This window comes from Triturus cristatus, chromosome 8 (genome assembly GCF_964204655.1).
Source record: "Triturus cristatus chromosome 8, aTriCri1.1, whole genome shotgun sequence".
Lineage (NCBI taxonomy): Eukaryota > Metazoa > Chordata > Amphibia > Caudata > Salamandridae > Triturus > Triturus cristatus.
Window position 1 is genome coordinate 1,327,434,029 of NC_140591.1, and position 17,749 is coordinate 1,327,451,777.

At 44.0% G+C, this 17,749-nt stretch overlaps 1 protein-coding gene across 3 annotated transcripts in view; it reads left to right on the plus strand.

Moving 5' to 3' along the window:
• Nucleotides 1–17,749, plus strand: part of USP25 (ubiquitin specific peptidase 25) — a 439,609-nt gene that overhangs the window by 313,613 nt on the left and 108,247 nt on the right. The window contains exons 19-21 of one of the 3 annotated variants that reach the window (XM_085623051.1): nucleotides 505–555; nucleotides 6,669–6,764; nucleotides 13,142–13,320. In XM_085623051.1, coding sequence (XP_085479177.1) covers nucleotides 505–555; nucleotides 6,669–6,764; nucleotides 13,142–13,320 — 326 coding nt within the window. The remainder of the gene's footprint in view (nucleotides 1–504; nucleotides 556–6,668; nucleotides 6,765–13,141; nucleotides 13,321–17,749) is intronic. The other 2 variants (XM_085623052.1, XM_085623053.1) reach the window with 2 other exon arrangements.

Below are 17,749 nucleotides of genomic sequence, written 5' to 3' on the forward strand. Positions count from 1 at the left end.
TTTTCTCTTTAGTGACGCTTCTCCCCCTAAACCCCTCCCCATTGAAAACTTTATTTTTCAGTTGTCCCATTTAACTACATCTGTTTCTGCCTGTGGCGTGGTCAGGTTCCACTTCTGCCTGCCCCACTCCCCTTTGGGTTGTAGTAAGCACTTAAAAATTTGCAGATAGATTAGCCTTCTCTTGAAAAAACGGAAAAAGAAATGTACTGAATATACTAGGATTTCCGTTTTTGTGATATTCCTGGATATAATAGCACCATAGGGGCCCAACTACGCTCTACTTTGTTGTAGATGTCACTGCAGAATCTGCCTAGGCAATGTAACCTGAATTTTATTTAGAAAGTGCTATAACCTGCTGACAGGTTGTGCTTAATATGACCATAAGTATAATTGTTTTTTGTTTAAAATCTGATTTAAAATTGGCTTTTTTTCTAATTTGTGCTTCAGAAATCTTATTTCACAGTGTATGTTCTAACCCTTGATACTCCAAATTTTCTTCTACAGATCCCTGAAAGCATCCCAGATGACGCTGCCGATAACCGGCGAGTTGTAGAGGTGGCTATTCCAAATGTAGAAACTTTTGCAATAGACTCAGATCATGGGGGTTGTTTGCACCTCTTTATGTAGCTCCTCTGGCTTTAGAAATGTTGCTATTTTTTGCACTGACCCTTTGAATGCATGTGCTTCATAGCTTCCTGATTCTAGTGAACACTAAAGTGTGCCAAATAAGAAAAGGCCTAATAATCATTTATAAGTCTACTAAAATTAGCTTTTTCGATTTTCAAGCATGCTTTCACAGCAAATCAAAGAAAAAATCTTAATTAATATTTTGAAATATTTACAGTACAATACATTATTTTAACATTCCAACAAACATTTAAAAGGAAGCTTTGTGTATGTCTAAATCCATTGGATAAGGATGAGAGCTAACATCTCCAAAGGAAAGCAGTACTCCTTGAATGAATAGTTTATTGTTAAGTTCATTAAAACTTACAATGACAATAAAAGCATTACGTTAAAACCACATAAAATTAATCATTCATTATGGTTTTTGACATGAGCGAATGCACCAAAGAACACAATATGAATTCAAAGAGCTCCTTAATCAAAAGTGCTTAATGCAATAAGCAATTGCAGCATGCAAGACGACTCAGTTCACAGACCTGACTTATTAGGAGCAAAAGCATGTGCCCAGTGAAAGTGTCAGTGCATCAAGATGTAAACATAATCGGTGCATATTAGCTGAGTAAGTGTAATCTTACTTGCTTGGTTAAAGTGCTCGGTGCGTATATAGGTTGCAAAGTACTGAGCAACTGAATCCCATTATGACCGCATGGGGGGCAGATTGACATAAATCACTCTCATGAACCGACCCCAGGTGAACCACTCCAAACTGCTCAGTTGTCTCAAGTATGTTTGATGCCTCCCCTGACTTAGTTACGGAGTAAAATGTAAACTGTGCAAAATAACCATTTGAACTTTAGGCTAGGAAGCATAAAAGGTAAAACTTGGGGAGGGAACAAGGTGCATAGTGCCTAAAAGTCTCTCTCCTGTTACTGCTAATTTGTCGTGGACAGTTTTCTCTTTGACGAATATCATGAATTTCAAGTATTTTCAACTGAGTATAAGGTCGTCATATCGGAGACAGGTTATTACAGCCTGGCAGCATGTGCAAATTCCTTTCAACCTAAAATGGAATTTCAGTAGACCTTTTTTTTTTTTTTTCTTTCTAGTCTAGTTTGAGTCTCATCCAGGCAGGAGAATTACATAGGAATTTTTAAAGCAACTCAGTTGGTATCTCAACAGCTTGAATTTTGCCCTCAGCCCAAACAGTTCGCCTAGATACAATTGTGGCTTCAGTACACCTCAGGAACCAATAATCATCCAAGCAAGTGATCTTTTTGCCAGTAGAATTTTGTCTGTCTGAGAGAAAGACTTCTTAACAACTGAGTTAATTACTTTGTTAAAAGCAGCCTGGCGGTTTAAGGCCTGTTATTATCGCCAGGTTCAAGTATTCATGTGCCTGGGTATTGCTGGATTCAGTAACCCCAAAGTACCTGTATTCCGGGACCAATTCCAGAGCTGAGCCTTCCGGAGGGAATGATGGAGCCAGGCTTCTTCTTGTGCTGACTAGCATTGATTTTGTGTTTTTCAAGGTTGACAGCCCATGCTCTGCCGCATTCTTTGCTGTATCATTGATTAATCTCTGCAAACAGACCTTTGTTTGGCTAATCAGAACTACAAAAGTGGCGTACAACATATGGGAAACATTGAAGTATGACAGTTTAGGGAATGCGAGTTAACGGAATTGAGAATTGCAGACAGTTCGGCCAGATACAGATTAATGAGAGAAGGGGCAAGAATGCAGCCTTGTTGTAGGTAAATAATTTCCTAGTGACTGTGGCTCCAGATCAGTCTGACCTCCGTCCAAGTCCAATGTTTCACTGCACCACATCAAAAGCAGAACGAAAGTACACAAAACAGAGATGTAGGTTTTGGGAGTGTTTTGCTTTGCCAATTAATAAAGTGAGCATTATAACGTTTGTGATCGTTCCAGAATCTTTGATGAACCCAGTCTGGTTCACCAGGACTAATGTGTTGTCCTCTGCCCACTCGTTTAGCTCCGCCAGCAAGATTTTTAGCAAAGTATTTTGCCTCGCCATCAAACAAGGCAATCAACCTGTAATTGGCCGACTGTGACTTCTGTCCTGCTTTGTAGATCAGGGCTACAGCAGATTCCCGCCAGCTGTTGGTGATGACCTCGTGCGGGAGAGCTCAGATATAAAGGTAGCACTGGTGTCTTGCCCAGTATTGTGTGTTTTCTTTGAAAATGGCCTGTAGGAGCCCATTAGTGGCACTTTGTGGAAATTACTTTTATTATTACGAAGTCGAGAGAGGCAGCGTCCATTGGTTGTTTAGCCGGCGCGTTTAGTTGTGTTTTTTCAGGCTTTATCCCAATTGTACTGTCCCCAAACATTCCCTACAAATCAACCCAGGATTCTTCAAATATTTTCAATGATACAGTGGGATGCCTTGGTCCTGAGGCATAGTTGACTAGCCTCCAGAATTCTCTGGCATCATTTGTTCTTGAAGCTGCTAGTAATGTGTGCCAATACTGGTCTGAATCTGCCTTGACTGATTCCCCTTGTGCCCTTTTATATAGGTTTCTCATGCAAATTAAGGTGGACATCTGTGCTGTACAACTTGGCATATGTAGAAGTAGCCGAAGTGCTTGATTCAGTTTTCTTTTTGCAGCTACAGGGCACAGCTGAGGGCCTCCTAGGTTGCGCGGCTCATTATGAATTTTGTCTTCTTTAGTCTTGATCTTTACTTGACAAGCGGAGGACTGAAAACTGTGCCCACTGCTCCAGAAGGTAACTTATGTATACTTTTCTATTGGGTCCTTGAGTTAGGTTTAACACTGGCAATAGTTCTTGTGGACCAGGTTAGCCTCCTTTAATTGGAAGTGGAGATGGATCCCGGGTCTTGGTAAACTTGGTCATGGAGCCTACAACGAAGGCTTAGCTGGGCCTTTTGGGGTTGATGGTCGCTTTCCAGCAGTAAGCCTATCGTGAAGTAACTAACCAATTGGAAAAGAGGAAGGAAACTAATGTATAATCTAAAATTAAATGGCCCGTTGCCGAGTGTAATGTGGGCTGTGGAGGAGCATCAGAACGTATTCACCGGTTTAAAGTTCTCCTCCCCGGATGCTCCAGATGTACATTTCAGGCCAGACTCCCAGTGGTCCCTCCTCTGAGAAGGACCGCAAGGTTGTAGTGGCGGGATTTGCCAGACTTGATTTGGTATTTCCGATGTTTTTTGTTCTGGCTCCATGTCCTGTAAGATATTTATATTGAAATCCCCTGTGATGAGGATAAATGCTAATGTGTTTTCACATTTGTTTGATAATAAACGACAGTAAGAGATCGATAGTTGCTTTTTTTTTTTTTTTTTTTTTTTTTTTTTTGCAGACGAAAGATGGATAGAGACATTTACTATCAACAGGGGAAATCATTGTCGTGAAAGCAGTCTGATAGCTTCATCGATTGCAGATTTGGGTGGGCCACTTGTATCACTTGAGTTTTTGCCCTAATGTTAGCTGAGACGTATATGGCAAGGCCCCTCGCGGGATGACCTAATAGATCAGTTTTTACGGCTGGTTTGCAAAATCCCCAAAATGCCTTAATGTCCAGTGCATCCAGTGCCCACGTCTCTTGGAGTATTATCAAGTTAAAGGATTATTGATGTAAACTAAGGAGTACTAGTCTTCGATTTTGCTTGCAGGCCCTCAGTGGTCCATGAGCATATTGCTTGACTTTCAATCAGCTGCTTTACTGGTTTCCTTGTCTGTTGAGCAGTACTCCTTAAAATAGGCACCATCGGGAGGATTGTGGGGGGGGGGGTATGTTCCTTTTGGTCAGTGATTTACCTGGTATTTTATAACTAGGTAACCCCTAGAATGGCTTGCAAACAGGAGAAACTGTGCGGCCAACAACGGACTATCTAGCTAACAATGAAGATATTAATTGAGCACCATAAAAATATTAAAATTCCAAACCTATATTACATCTTCTGACTTCTTCCTCAGGCAGGACACCCTCATGTGAGGCTCAGGAACTCACTGGGCCTGGTGTAAGATCCAGTCGTCTAAAAACATCTGTACCATTGAGGCACAGCTGGGCCATTTGGTAGTTTTTGTAAATAGCATTCAATCTTGACATGGTTTACCCCTGTAGTAGTGCATGACTGCAGATATAAATTCATTCTCACTTAAAAGCGAATGTGCTTTGAAGATGCAGCATATGCAGACTCCAGCATACCCTCTCTTGTAATTTAGCCTGACCATTTTTAGGTCGAGCATATGTGTGTATGTACTTTGTGGCTCTGGAGATCAGCCCTAGGACTTGTCTGCTTCCGCTTGGGGACTTTTTTTCTGGTCAACTGCCTCTATTTAACTGTCTTGATAGAAAACGACCAGTAGAGGTCAGCAAAATACCAGAATTGCTTTCTGCTGAGTGACTTTCTTTTTTTATTTTTCTGGCAACTGCCTCTATTTAACTTTCTTGATAGAAAACGACCAGCAGAGGTCAGTAGAATACCAGAATCACTTTAGCATTCTCTAGATTCCAGTCCATAGAAATGGTCTTCCACAAGTATCCGTAGACAATATTTTTTTTCAGATCTTGTATTTTCAGTGATATGACCACCGATGGCCCTGGTTTTATATTAAAAACTGAGCTTTGGACTATACCATTTCCACCTGAAAGGCAATATTTCTCTCCATGTGGGCCCATACCTGGCGTGTCACGCAGTTTGGTGCTTACTTTCCCTCCATGCTAAAGAACAGTAGATGTTTAAGCACCCAGGCTAATGTGCTGCATAGCTAAATATATATAAGGACCCAAAGGCAAGACCGATTGCATTGCAAATGCTTGTTGTAAGTAATTTACACTTAATGTTATTGCTCACTGTTTCATAATACTCCTTAAATAACACTACATTGGCCAGTGCATTTGGTTCATATGCCCTCAGTTGCCGCTTTGCACTGAGCAATATAGTACATCTCACTGAGAGATAGCGTTGCCAGAAATTCATACAAGAGTTTGACTCTTGAAAATTAATACCCTCCTTAACTATTAGTGTTTAAATATACAAGTTCACATAGCTGATTTAACTTGCGAGTGATTGATTACTAAGAACTCTTTCATAGTTTCATCCACTTTTTACTACCCATCTTCATACCTTCTTGGTGGTAGGGGCAAATTCTTCCCAAGTGTGGAATGAGCATGTTTTTTCAGAAGGTATCTTCCTCAACCCATTTTAAATTACTCTTATGTCTATGAATGTCAAACGTAATCTTTAGTGACATGTATAGTTCATAAACAGGCCAGATTTTTTAATTTATCAGCCCATAAATATTGCACAGTTTAAGCTTTACAGCTGCTGCAGACATTGTGTCACCAAGTAGAAAAATACTTACTATTTACAGGAAGCATCAGGTTGGCCTTGTGATGACAGTAAATACATACTAAAGATTGGGTGCCATCAGTAAATGTGCCAAAATGTATTTCTTCATGCTAAGCAACGTTAAGGACGCAAACTTTATGTAAATTGGCCTACTTATGTTATATTTTTCTTTGTTTTCCATCTGAAATCATTGTTGTACAATGTATTCTGTTTTGGTAGTTAAAATGGGAACATTCAAGGCAGTAAGCTCTTGGAGAACCTACTGGATGCGTAAAGTTGCTATGCATTGCTTGATTTACCTGTTGTCACGTATGTCAGTTACTAAAATGTTGTACATTGTTCTACATTACCTCCTCGCCCCATCCCACTACCTTGGAGAGCTAACATCACCCAGTATTTGTGGAATACTAATTTACCAATAGATGTATATTTTATTTTTATTAAAACTCTAGGTTATTTTGCAGTGTGAAGTTGGCATGCCATGATTTCCTAAGAGTAACTTTCCTTAAGTCTTGTTTGTGATGACAATTGTTGATGTTGCAGAATAATAATGCAAAAAGCATTTCAGGTGATGCATTACTACCTGGGTGGCTAGTCACCCATGCATGCAGCAGCTGCTTACCTTTTGGCGTGCATGTATATTTTTTCAAGATAGTTAAATATATGAATATTTTCATGTGTACTATTGATTTTCATGGCAGGTCATGATGACCCCGAGTATGCAAGGTGTAATCATGGCTATAGGTAAATCGAGGAATGTGTATGACAGGTGTGGACCTGAAGCAGGGTTCTTTAAGGTACAGCTGCTGTTTCATCTTTGTTGTATTTATGGAACTATTTTTCTTTTTCCAAATCATTTTGCTTGTTGCTCGTGTGGGGTGTATTCGGTTCATTATAAGGGCATGTTCATGGCTTTTAAGTAGGAAGAAACTGTGGAATATGTTCTCTCCAAATGGTTGACTTTAACACTTCTATTGATTTTTGTAAAACGAATTGTGTCCGCTTAATATCAGATTATGCCGAGTGGTTCATGACATACAAGTAATGTGTGGAGGAAACTTTTCATAGCTAAATATCCTCCACAGACGTCTTATCCTTTTTAGGTTTGCCAAAATTGCAGCCTGCCACAGGTCGTGTAATGAAGTAAAAATGCAAATCATTTTACCCACTCATCAAACTTTGCACTCACTTGTTTAAAACATTCACCCCTCGTATTCATTCATTCACCAATTTGTACTTATACTAACTTACTCATTCATACATCAATGCCTTAAAAAAAAATACGGTCCTGTTCATTATCCATGCACTGAATAACCCCTTTGTTTATCCACCTTTGACCTATTCACCCAATCATTAATGTGAAAAAGAAAAAATCCAATATCGCCAATTAATGAGGAAGCACTGAGTGATCTTGGTATTACCAATGCTTGGTTAATGTGATAAAGGGGTGTTGATCATCTTCTGCTTCGTGATTAAGGCACATTGTATTGAATTTTATTGTTCTGTGCCAATCCAGCCGCATGTCCATTCTTTTAGATGACCAAGCTCTGTTGTAGTAAAAGAATGACCCTAATATGGTGAATGAGAAGTCAAGTTCAACACCCTCTGAGGTATTTGTTTTCCGTGAGACTATTTAACCGTGTGTGGGTACAGTAGTAGTGCTGATATTTATAGTCTGGATATTAATGGCCAGATCAGCAAAACACAAATGAAAGCCGTGTCTTCCGATAGAGGAATTTTTTGGCAGCAGTACTTGAAAGTACACAACTCTGATCTGGTTTGAATTCTAACCAGATTATGATTCCTAACAAGTAAGTGACTAATTTAAAATAATGTTGTTTAAAAAAAAAAAAACCTGTGTTCAAAAAGCAAGTAGTGCTAATGGTATCCCATTTTGGTAGTTCTTACCTGGCCTCCTGTGTGTTGCATTTTTATTTTTTGGGGTTTAGATGTGGCCACCAGAGGTTGATACATTATTTAAAATAAGGTCTCCCCAGAGATTAATTTGTTACTTTGATAATACATTTTCTGCTGAATCTCTCCTTACTATCAGATCTCATAGTGGCATTTGGTACCCTGCCTATCATATCCTGCTTTAACATGAGGGAAGCTGTTTGTGGTGGTACTGGAATGGATTACCTCTTGCATTAGTTACAGAACAAAGATGGTGTTGCTAGTCCATTTTTATGTCGAGCCTAGCGCAGCGCGCATGCGTTGCTCTAGGTAAACAACTTCTTGGAATTACTCTGGGCTTTCCACACGTTCATGCATGTTTTTTTTCTTCTTTTCATTGGTCTATGCGTGTGTCTTTCTGAAAAAAAAGTATTGGTCAAAGGCGTCTGCATGTGTCCGCCCACGGCCTAAGGCTTGCGGTTACGAGCAGGGGCCAGCTGTTGTATCATCCGGTTTTAATTACGCGCTCTTGTGAGAACTCGCTCTCAACGTCATTCGCTCCCAAGACTTTCAAGCAAAGGAGGAAGCGCGGTGTTTCGGCACGCTGTTGGTTGTGTCTGTTTCTCATCTCGGCGTCCTGTGATTCGCCCTGACGCTCGCGCTGTCCTCCCTAGCTTGGCCTTGGTCTGAGGAGGTTTAGTTGGTCGTGACCGCTGACCCTCGCTCCCCCCCGCGCCCCACTCTCCGGCTGCAAGCAGCACCGATGACAGCTGTCCCCCACAGCACACGGCTTCATTAAGCCTCATTAAGATGTGATTTCTCTGCGCTCCCGCCCCTCCCGCTCTAATTAAACCCGCTGACTCTGCCTGGCACAGGATGGTTTCATCCCGATCCAGGCCAGCATTCTGCGCGGGCCTCTGTGTCTTCCTGGCCTGGGAGCCCTGCCCTGTGCGGCTGATAGAAGCCTGATCCTCACACCGCAGCGATGCCCGCACTGCCCTCCCATCTCCCTCCCACCCCCAAGGATTCCCGCAGTGCCCTCCCACCTCCCTCCGTCCTGCACGCAAACAGACCCTTTGGCACTCCTGATACCCGCAGCTCCCTGTCACCTCCCTCTCACCTCCAGCAAAGCTCTTAGTGCCCACACATCACCCGGCAGCAGCACAGCGAGGTAGGCTGAGGAGGTTCGTGGAGGGCTGGGGCACAGGCTGTGAAAAGGGCAAACTTCCTATGACGTCACTCCCACTGAGTTAGAAGCTAGGCTCCTGCCTTTTACCAATAATAGTATAACGAGTGCTTTAAGTTGGTTGAAAAACTGGGGGGTCTCTCTCAAGGGGAGTGGCGGATATAATTAGGCCGTGGCATAAAACACCTACGCTACAAATCTGTGCTTAGCATAGTGAGCCGCTGGACTACTATTTTGCTGCTTCTGCCATTGCACCCAGATCTATTATACAACAAGTAACATTTTAGAACACTTATAAGGTCCCAAAGGCGAGACCTATTGGCTATGCCAATGCTTGTTGTTCTTCTTGTGGCATGTGGACTCCCCCAAGCTCCCAAGGCTTGACATTGAACGTCCGATCTACTTTGTTTTTTGAGAGTTCCATGCTTCAGTTTGTGCGAAGTAGACCTTCAGGATGACTAATTTCTGTCAGGTGGAAAATATGTAGGAGCAAAGGAAATATTACTAAATCATAATAGGAGAATACCACTGTCAGTACTTGATGCTGACATTGAGTCTCAGTGCCACCCCTCATTTCTTCACTATGTTGCTAGCTCCGGCAGCAACCTTCTAATGTCAACAGAAGGTTTAATTTTGTCCATGACTAGGCATCTGTTAAATTTCAGTGCAGCGAAGACATGTAATCTACATTTAACCCTATCATGAGAAACTGTACAATGTTACATTGCTTTTCATTGAACTACCCTAAATTTGGGGTTCAGAAGGACTTGGTTCATAGCAGGGACTCCAGATTTCAGCAGGAAGGGTAACTATCCTCCGCATAGCAGGCAGTTATTTTTCGTCTAATAAGAGTGGGAAATCCTGGTAGCAGAGGTTTCTGGGACACATGGCAGCCTGTGTTGGCAAAGCTCCATATGCACTTCCTGTAGCTCCATCTGGCAAACAGCTGGTACCTGCTGAGAGGAGAATAGATCAAGGAGAGCCTTGAGTGGGGGGACAGTCCCTATTGTCTTGGTGGGATACGCCTTCCACTTGCTCTGTCTGGAGAACTGGGTGACCAATTGGTCCTCAGAGTGCTGGTGGTATTCACTCATCTGTACTTGCAGTCTTTGTCGTCTGGGACCGATCAAATAAGTCTCTGCACATCAACTTGTTGGAGGTCAAATTAGTTTTCCTGCTGTTCAATGCCTTTTTCCTCTATGCAAAAATCCTTGGTTGGTGTTCGTCCACATAAACAACATAAATATAAATAAACAATGAGTTGCATGTAAGGATGTCAATTACTGTTGTCTCTATAAACTAGTGAATTGTTATTGCTATCTGAGGTCTCAGTGATGGTTGTTTAATGAATGGTTTTCCATTGGACTTATGGATATAAGTCCGTTGCCAGTAAGCATCGCCACTAATCTGCTTGCTTTCGAACAATATGCAAAATATCTGCACAATGATTGTTAGAATTATGTTTCAACATCCTTCACAATCACTGATGTATTATAGAGCTTTGAGAACTAATAAAATAAATTATTCACTTATTCACTGCTATACATGATTGCGTGTGGAAATGAAGAGTATTTTTCAGAGTGGCTTTAAGTATAGCTGTACACTCTAAGATGGCGCCCGTAGTCAGAAATAAATCCTGTAAGGCTCAAAAGGTTACATGACACGACTCTCCCCTGGTAGGGGACTTTAACTTTCCTGGCGTCTTTCTCACTCATGCCAGAACGAGACAACGCTCGTAAGGCGTGTGGGCGCGGTAAGAGTAAGGACGTGGGATTTTGTTAGTGAGTTGGGGCAGCAGTCCGACAGCTTTTTGAGCAACCCGCGTTTGTTTTGGATTGAAACGCTGAGTATGTTTAAAACTAGAGTACGTTAATATGTATGACGGCTATGCTGGAGTTTTGAAACCGTCCCCGCATGCTGAGTGTCGCGCTTGGTTTGGGTTGAAGCAAAATCGCCCCGATTGTTGAGATTGACGCGATCAAGACATGGATAGTTTAAGCTTATGAGTATATATGACGACAGGTTTCAGGTACAAGCGGCTTGATCTGAGAGTGAGTAGCAGCACAGATTAAGTGTGTCCCAAGTACTCTGTAGAGTATAGGTCTGTGCTACAGTACTAGCCCACATGCTGAGAAGAGGTGCAATGTAGTCTTTTTTTTTTTTTTTTAAAAGTCATTACTGTGATACTGAATGGCTACGTTTCTATTAAATAGATTTCCACAGGTATACTAAAAGCAGCGGAAGTGCTTCATAATAAAGGGTTCATCGTTAAATATACACCCTTTTGGCACGGTGGAAACTGGTACGTGCGCCCTTGGCTCCCACCTGATAAATAAAGATTTCTATATTGATCATGGTCCAGGCTGGGATTTAATACAACAGCATGTGCATTGAAGGACGATGTACCTGGTTGGCCTTTTTAATCATGATTTTTCGTTTTGTTTGTCAGTCACTCCACACACAAAGTCAGATGTCCAGTGAGGTCATTAACCTCGCGCCCTGACGAAATTGCCACGACGAAGCATAGGCAATGAAACATGTTGGCCTACTTTGAAAAGGTTTGCAACATGCTGTGCTTTCTAATGTTGAGGAAGCTCACGAGTACAAATGAAGAGGGCAAAGCTCCATTTTATTTTTTATTTTGTATGAATAAAACGTTTTTATAATGTATTATGTTGTGTACACTGAGCCTTCTCTACCTGCATATAGCAATTACAGTTTCGAATTCTTTATAGAATAAAAGTTGCCTAGGGAACTGTTTTAAACAATTGTATTTGCCCTGCCCTGGCAACTGATATTATTAGTAGCAGGGGGTCCTTACATATACACACACTCAGATGGTCCGACACCAGCTGCTGTGAACTCTCCTTCAGAAGGCAGCCATCAAGATATGGGAATGTGATTACCCTGTCCTACAAAAATGTGTGCAATAACCACCATCAACTTGGTGAAGACCCAATGTGCAGTTGTCAACCTGAACGGGAGGACAGAGAAATGCAACCATCCTCAAAATGAAGGTGCGACCTGGGCAAATGCAGGATCAGTATATGGAAATATGCGTTGAGGGACAACTTCCAGACTCCTAGCTCTAAAGCCAATAGGACATGTGCAAGGAACTGCACCCCCTGTACTAGTGCAGTAATTGGTTTGGCTGTGGAGTGGGCTGGAAAGGCTGCTGTATTGATTCCTCACTGATCCCACTGCCATCCCATTCTGAGGAATGGTCCTAGGTGCATAAATAAGGTCCTACTTTAGTTTTAATGCACTGCACAAATTATCAATTTGTACCAGGTTGGTGCTTTCCTAGCTCTGGTGGGGTCATGTCTGGGGTGGTTTCCGGCATTGACAGAGTTGAGCACACCCTACCGTCACAGTAGAGCGGTTGAATTTGTTCCATTTCCAGGCTGGTGCAGAAGGGCAATTTGAGAGGTGAGAAATCTACAAGTGGATAGAGTATCCACTATAATGGCTATTACTGAAGGTATGTTACTTGTTCGTTGCTTTAAGTGGTAAACCTTTTAAAACGCTTAGTATCGCTTTTCAGATTCAAATTTATCAAATATGGAAACCCCTTCTGGTTGCATACCATGGCCCATACATTAGCATAATCAATACCTAGCACTTGTGAACTTTTTAGCAAGCCATTACACTGCTGTCAGATGTGGTCTAGAAGACATAAGAAACCAAGTTATCCAAGATAAAAATTATCCACCCAGATGCAGGCTTTAGGCTACTTTTTCAAACAGATAATCTTTTTCTGGTTGGATCAAAGAATCCAAAAGAGATTTTGTTTAAAAAAACAAAAAATTAAAAAGGTGAACCCGAGGTTTTTGTGGATGATATAGCTAAATGTTAGAGGAGATCTTCTTTCAGTTACCACAGCAGTGGTTCTGCATACGATTAAACTATTCTGAAGTATTATCGACTGTACTTTCAGTGTATTTTCGCATGTTACTAGTTTGACATTATATAAATTACTCATGTTAATGATACTTGGATATCTAAGAGGGCAAAATCAATAGAAGCAGAATGTGTGTACTTAATTATGTAAATTAAGTTTCTCTGTCTTAGTCATACCCTTTCCTATTTTTCAAGGCAATTAAGTTGGAATATGCAAGGCTAGTGCGTCTGGCACAGGAAGACCCTCCACCAGAACAAGACTACCGCCTACACCATGCAGTCATTTATTTTATCCAGAATGAAGCTCCTAAAAAAGTTATTGAAATGACATTACTGGACCAGTTTGCAGATCCAAATTTAACTTTTGATGCAAGGTATTTAATTTGTTTTGAAGCTGATGATGCAATTCTATCATTGTACAGTGTTAAAATGCGAGAGCTGCACTTTTGTTTTGGGTAACTTGTTTGGTTGACAGTTGTCTAATGGTTTTATAAACTCTGATAATGAAGTTGTTCTCGACTTCTTGTGCCCATCTGCTTTAACTCAGTCAGTCACTGTTGCACATTCTACCATTGTTGCTGTTACTTCGTGTGCTATTCACTCTATGCTCTGTACATCAAGTCAGTAGTTAGAGAAACATTTATATCTTGTAGATATTTCATTCATTTTACATTTGTTTTGTATAATACTTTGTTTGATTTTTGTCAAGCACTCTTAGACCCATACAGCTTTCTTGGTGTCTTTGGAAAAACCCACATTGCAATATAGAAAGAAAACTTAAATAAATCCTATAGTATAACTCAAGGCAAATATCCAAAATGCTTGCCAAAAGGTGATTGGGCGTGTAGCTCAATAAAAAGATGTTCCAAGCTGGTGGAGCCAGAGTAGGGAAAACGGTTTCCTATTTGCTCTGCCATTTAAAGTGAGGGGCTTTTAGCAGGGTCTGGTCGGAGGCTCATAGAATTTGACTTGATCAGTATTGTCTCCCTTCACTGAGCAAAGTGTGAATTTTGAATTTAGAAAATTGTCTTGCAATGTCTAATGCATGTCTCATTGTATTAAGTGTCTCTGTTCGTATTGCTGGCTAGTATAGAGATTTAACGAGCGCCGTAGTTAGACTAAATTTCTATGTTTCACATAACATTCTTTTTTTTTTTTTTTTTTTTTTTTAAGATTTTATTGTGCATAAAAGGGTTACAAACACGGGCCTACAACCACCAGGGCCGGCCGCTAGTAGTCAAAGTGTTCCAGCATATCAGAAAACAATGGCTAGCCCACAGGGGCTCCGCACTATCACAGTAAATCAGACTGCACATAAAGGAAATCAGAATACACACTTTTAGTATAAATAACAACAAAAAAAGAAAAATACAACAAACAAGGCGAAACGACTTATGAAGGGCGGCGAACACCAGCCGGGGGAGTCAACACCCAACCGCCCGAGGGCGGTCAAGAAAAGAAGACCTGAGAGGGAGGGGGGGGCAACGAGAGAACCAAATCTGTACTCCGAAGTACGAGATGCACAAGGAACCCTCAAGGATCAGGGGGACGAGGCAACCCCGGACGTATCTACCAAAGGGGGAGCACAGATAGACCCACGATACGCGTTCCACTGCCCCCAAATTTTACCCCAAGCCCCCGGTTTACCACGGGCCACATACACCGTTTTTTCCCTGAACATGCACCAGTCCATGTTTTCCATCCAAACGGACACGGTGGGAGGCCGCTGGGAACCCCAAAGCTGCGCAATATCTCTCTTTGCAATCATGTTCCCCAAGGCCGCCCACCGAGCCTGAGCCGCATTGCAGTCATTGGGCTCCCATACATTCAGCACACAACGACGCACCTCCGGCAGCAGAGTGACCCCGGTGACTCGTCTCATAATATCATGCACCCGGCGCCAGTATTCCGCCACCTCGCGGCATTCCCATAGGATATGGAGAAAAGTAGCACTGAGCCCGCAGCCACGCTTACAGAGTCCGTCGTCTGAGAACCCCATCGAGACCAGGCGGGGGCCCGTCACATATACACGATGGAGAATCTTAAGCTGGACCAGGCGGAGACGGGCCGGGATGGCCACCTCCTTAGGGGATGACAGTGCAGTCTGCCAGTCCTCATCGTCCAGCTCCACCCCATCTCCCGTCCATGCCTCCCGAAGACGCACCAAGAGGTCAGCCCGATTGTTTATCAGTTTTTTGTAAATCAGGGAAATAGTACTGTCGGGGACGTGACCGTCGAGTATGCGGTCCTCGAGAGGCGAAGAAGAAGGGACCGTGGTCCCCTCCCCAAAGACCGAAAGCAGGGCGTGCCGAACCTGTGCATAACGGAAGAACTCTCTGTCACTAAGCTCATACTCGCGCTGAAGCGCCGCGAAGGATTTAACCGCACCTTTAACCCACAGGTCCCCCACTCTGCCGATGCCGATTGTATCCCAGCGCTCGAAGCCTTTCGTTGTCCAGAGGTTTCCCATGCGGTCTGAGTCGAATAGAGGAGTGGCGCACGTTAAACGCTCACTCCAGCCCATCGCCACGTTAGCCGCCTTCCATACACGGACCGCAATCCTGGTAGGGCCCGTAAGGGCCCTACCAGCAGACCGCGAGTAAAGCGCTCTGTTATAGTTACCGCCGGGGAGCAGGAATTTATCCATCTCATATGCCGGGTTCGAACCAGGAGCGTACGTAGCATGGTTAATGGCAGACAGCTGGGAGGCCCAATAGTACCGTCTAATATCAGGAAGCGCGATGCCCCCGTCATACCAGGAAAGAGTCAGCTTGGCCAACGCGATACGCGATCGCCCGTCCCAAACCAGTCTCCTCTGCAAACTCTCCACCTCCCTAAAGTAGGCCGCAGGAATGACATCGAAGAAGTTCTGGAGTGCATAAAGGAATCTGGGAAGGGACATCATTTTAAACAGCGCCGCGCGACCAAGCGGAGACAAGGGCATCTTACACCACCGAGCCGTATCTGCCCTCAAACGCCGAAGTGGAGACAGGAGATTCTGCTCATAGCGGACCGCCGGATCCAACGAAACGTACACCCCCAGGTATTTAAAGCCGGACTGAGATATTTGGAGCGGAAGCCGAGGCGGCAAGTGAGGAGAACCACCAGAGATAGGATACACACAAGATTTGGACCAGTTGATTATCAGACCCGAGTTTTTCCCGAAGGAAGTAAGGACATCAAAGAGAACATTGAGCGACTTCCGCGGTGAGGTGAGATACAAGAGAATATCATCCGCGTACAACGAAACCCGATCCTCGAAGCCCGGGGCCCACCGGAGCCCTCTAATCGAGGGCTCCCAACGGAGCCAGGCAGCGAGCGGCTCCAGGGCGAGAGCAAAGAGCAGTGGGGACAACGGGCACCCCTGCCTAGTTCCCCTCCCGAGAGCGAAAGGCCGAGAAACCCGCCCATTGACAACCACCTGAGCCATTGGTCCAGCATAAAGGAGCTTCACCCAGCCAAGGAACCCCTCCCCAAACCCAAACTTCGCCAAGACGGCCCAAAGAAATGGCCATTCAATGGTATCAAAGGCCATCGTGGCGTCTAGGGAAACCAATATGGCCGGTTCAGCCAAGTACTCAGCCCTAGCAAGGACGCCGTGCAGACGCCGTAAGTTAAGAGCGGTATTACGATGTGGGATGAAGCCACATTGATCCGGATGTATCAAGTCACATATAACGCTCAGCAAGCGATTAGCGAGGACCTTTGGGTTCGGCATTCAGCAGGGAAATAGGCCTATAGGAGGCACAGCGGTCACGTGGCTTACCCTCCTTGGGAATCACTACTATAGTAGCCAGACGCTTGTCGTCAGGAAGGGAACCCCTCTCGAGCGATTCCTGAAACATATGACGGAGGAAAGGCGCGATTTTATCCGGGCGCAACTTATATAGTTCAATCGGCAGGCCGTTGGGGCCCATAGCCTTGCCCGAGCGGAGGGAGCGAATCGCAGTAGCAATCTCTTCGACAGACAAAGGGGCATCCATCAGCTCGCGGTCATCGACGGATAAGCCGGGCAGGGCAAAATCCCGAAGCAGAAGACGAGAGTCGTCCTCATCTCTCTCGGACACCGGGGAGTACACTGCACGGAGGTGGTCAGCAAAACACTCAACAATCTCACCAGGCTCAGTCACACACACTCCATCCGACACCCGAAGCTCCGGGACCACACGATTCACTCTCTCCTTCTTATCCAACCAGGCAATCAGCCTACCCGCCTTGTCTCCGGCGTCATACAACCTGCCCTGCTGCTCCCTATATATAGTCTTGGCAGCATCAGTGACGAGAGACTTATATTCAAACTGCTTCAGGCTGAGGGCATGCAGCCCATCCGGGGTGACACCCGCCTCCAAGGTTGCCTCCAGCCCCGATATTTCAGTCTCCAGCGTCACAACCGCCTCTCTCTTGACCCTCTTGGCCTCCACTATCTGGGACAGGGCATGCCCGCGGAGCACTGCTTTGAAAGCTTCCCACAGGGACACCGAGGACAATACCGACCCCTCATTCTCAGAAAAATATTGATCAATCGACTTAATCAGGCTATCACGGATCTTGGGGTCTCGCAGGTACCAAGGGTTAATAGGAGCGATCCGCCCCGCGGACCGCGACCCGGTGTCAAAAAGCAACCACAGTGGGGAATGATCAGAAATACCCCTGGCCAGGTGTTTGACCTCTCGAATCCGAGTAGCCTGGGCCGCGGGCATAAGGAAATAATCCAGTCTGGAGAGACTCCCATGGGCCCCAGAGTGAAAGGTGTACTGACACTGTGCCGGATGCATTAACCTCCAACAGTCCACCAGACCGAAG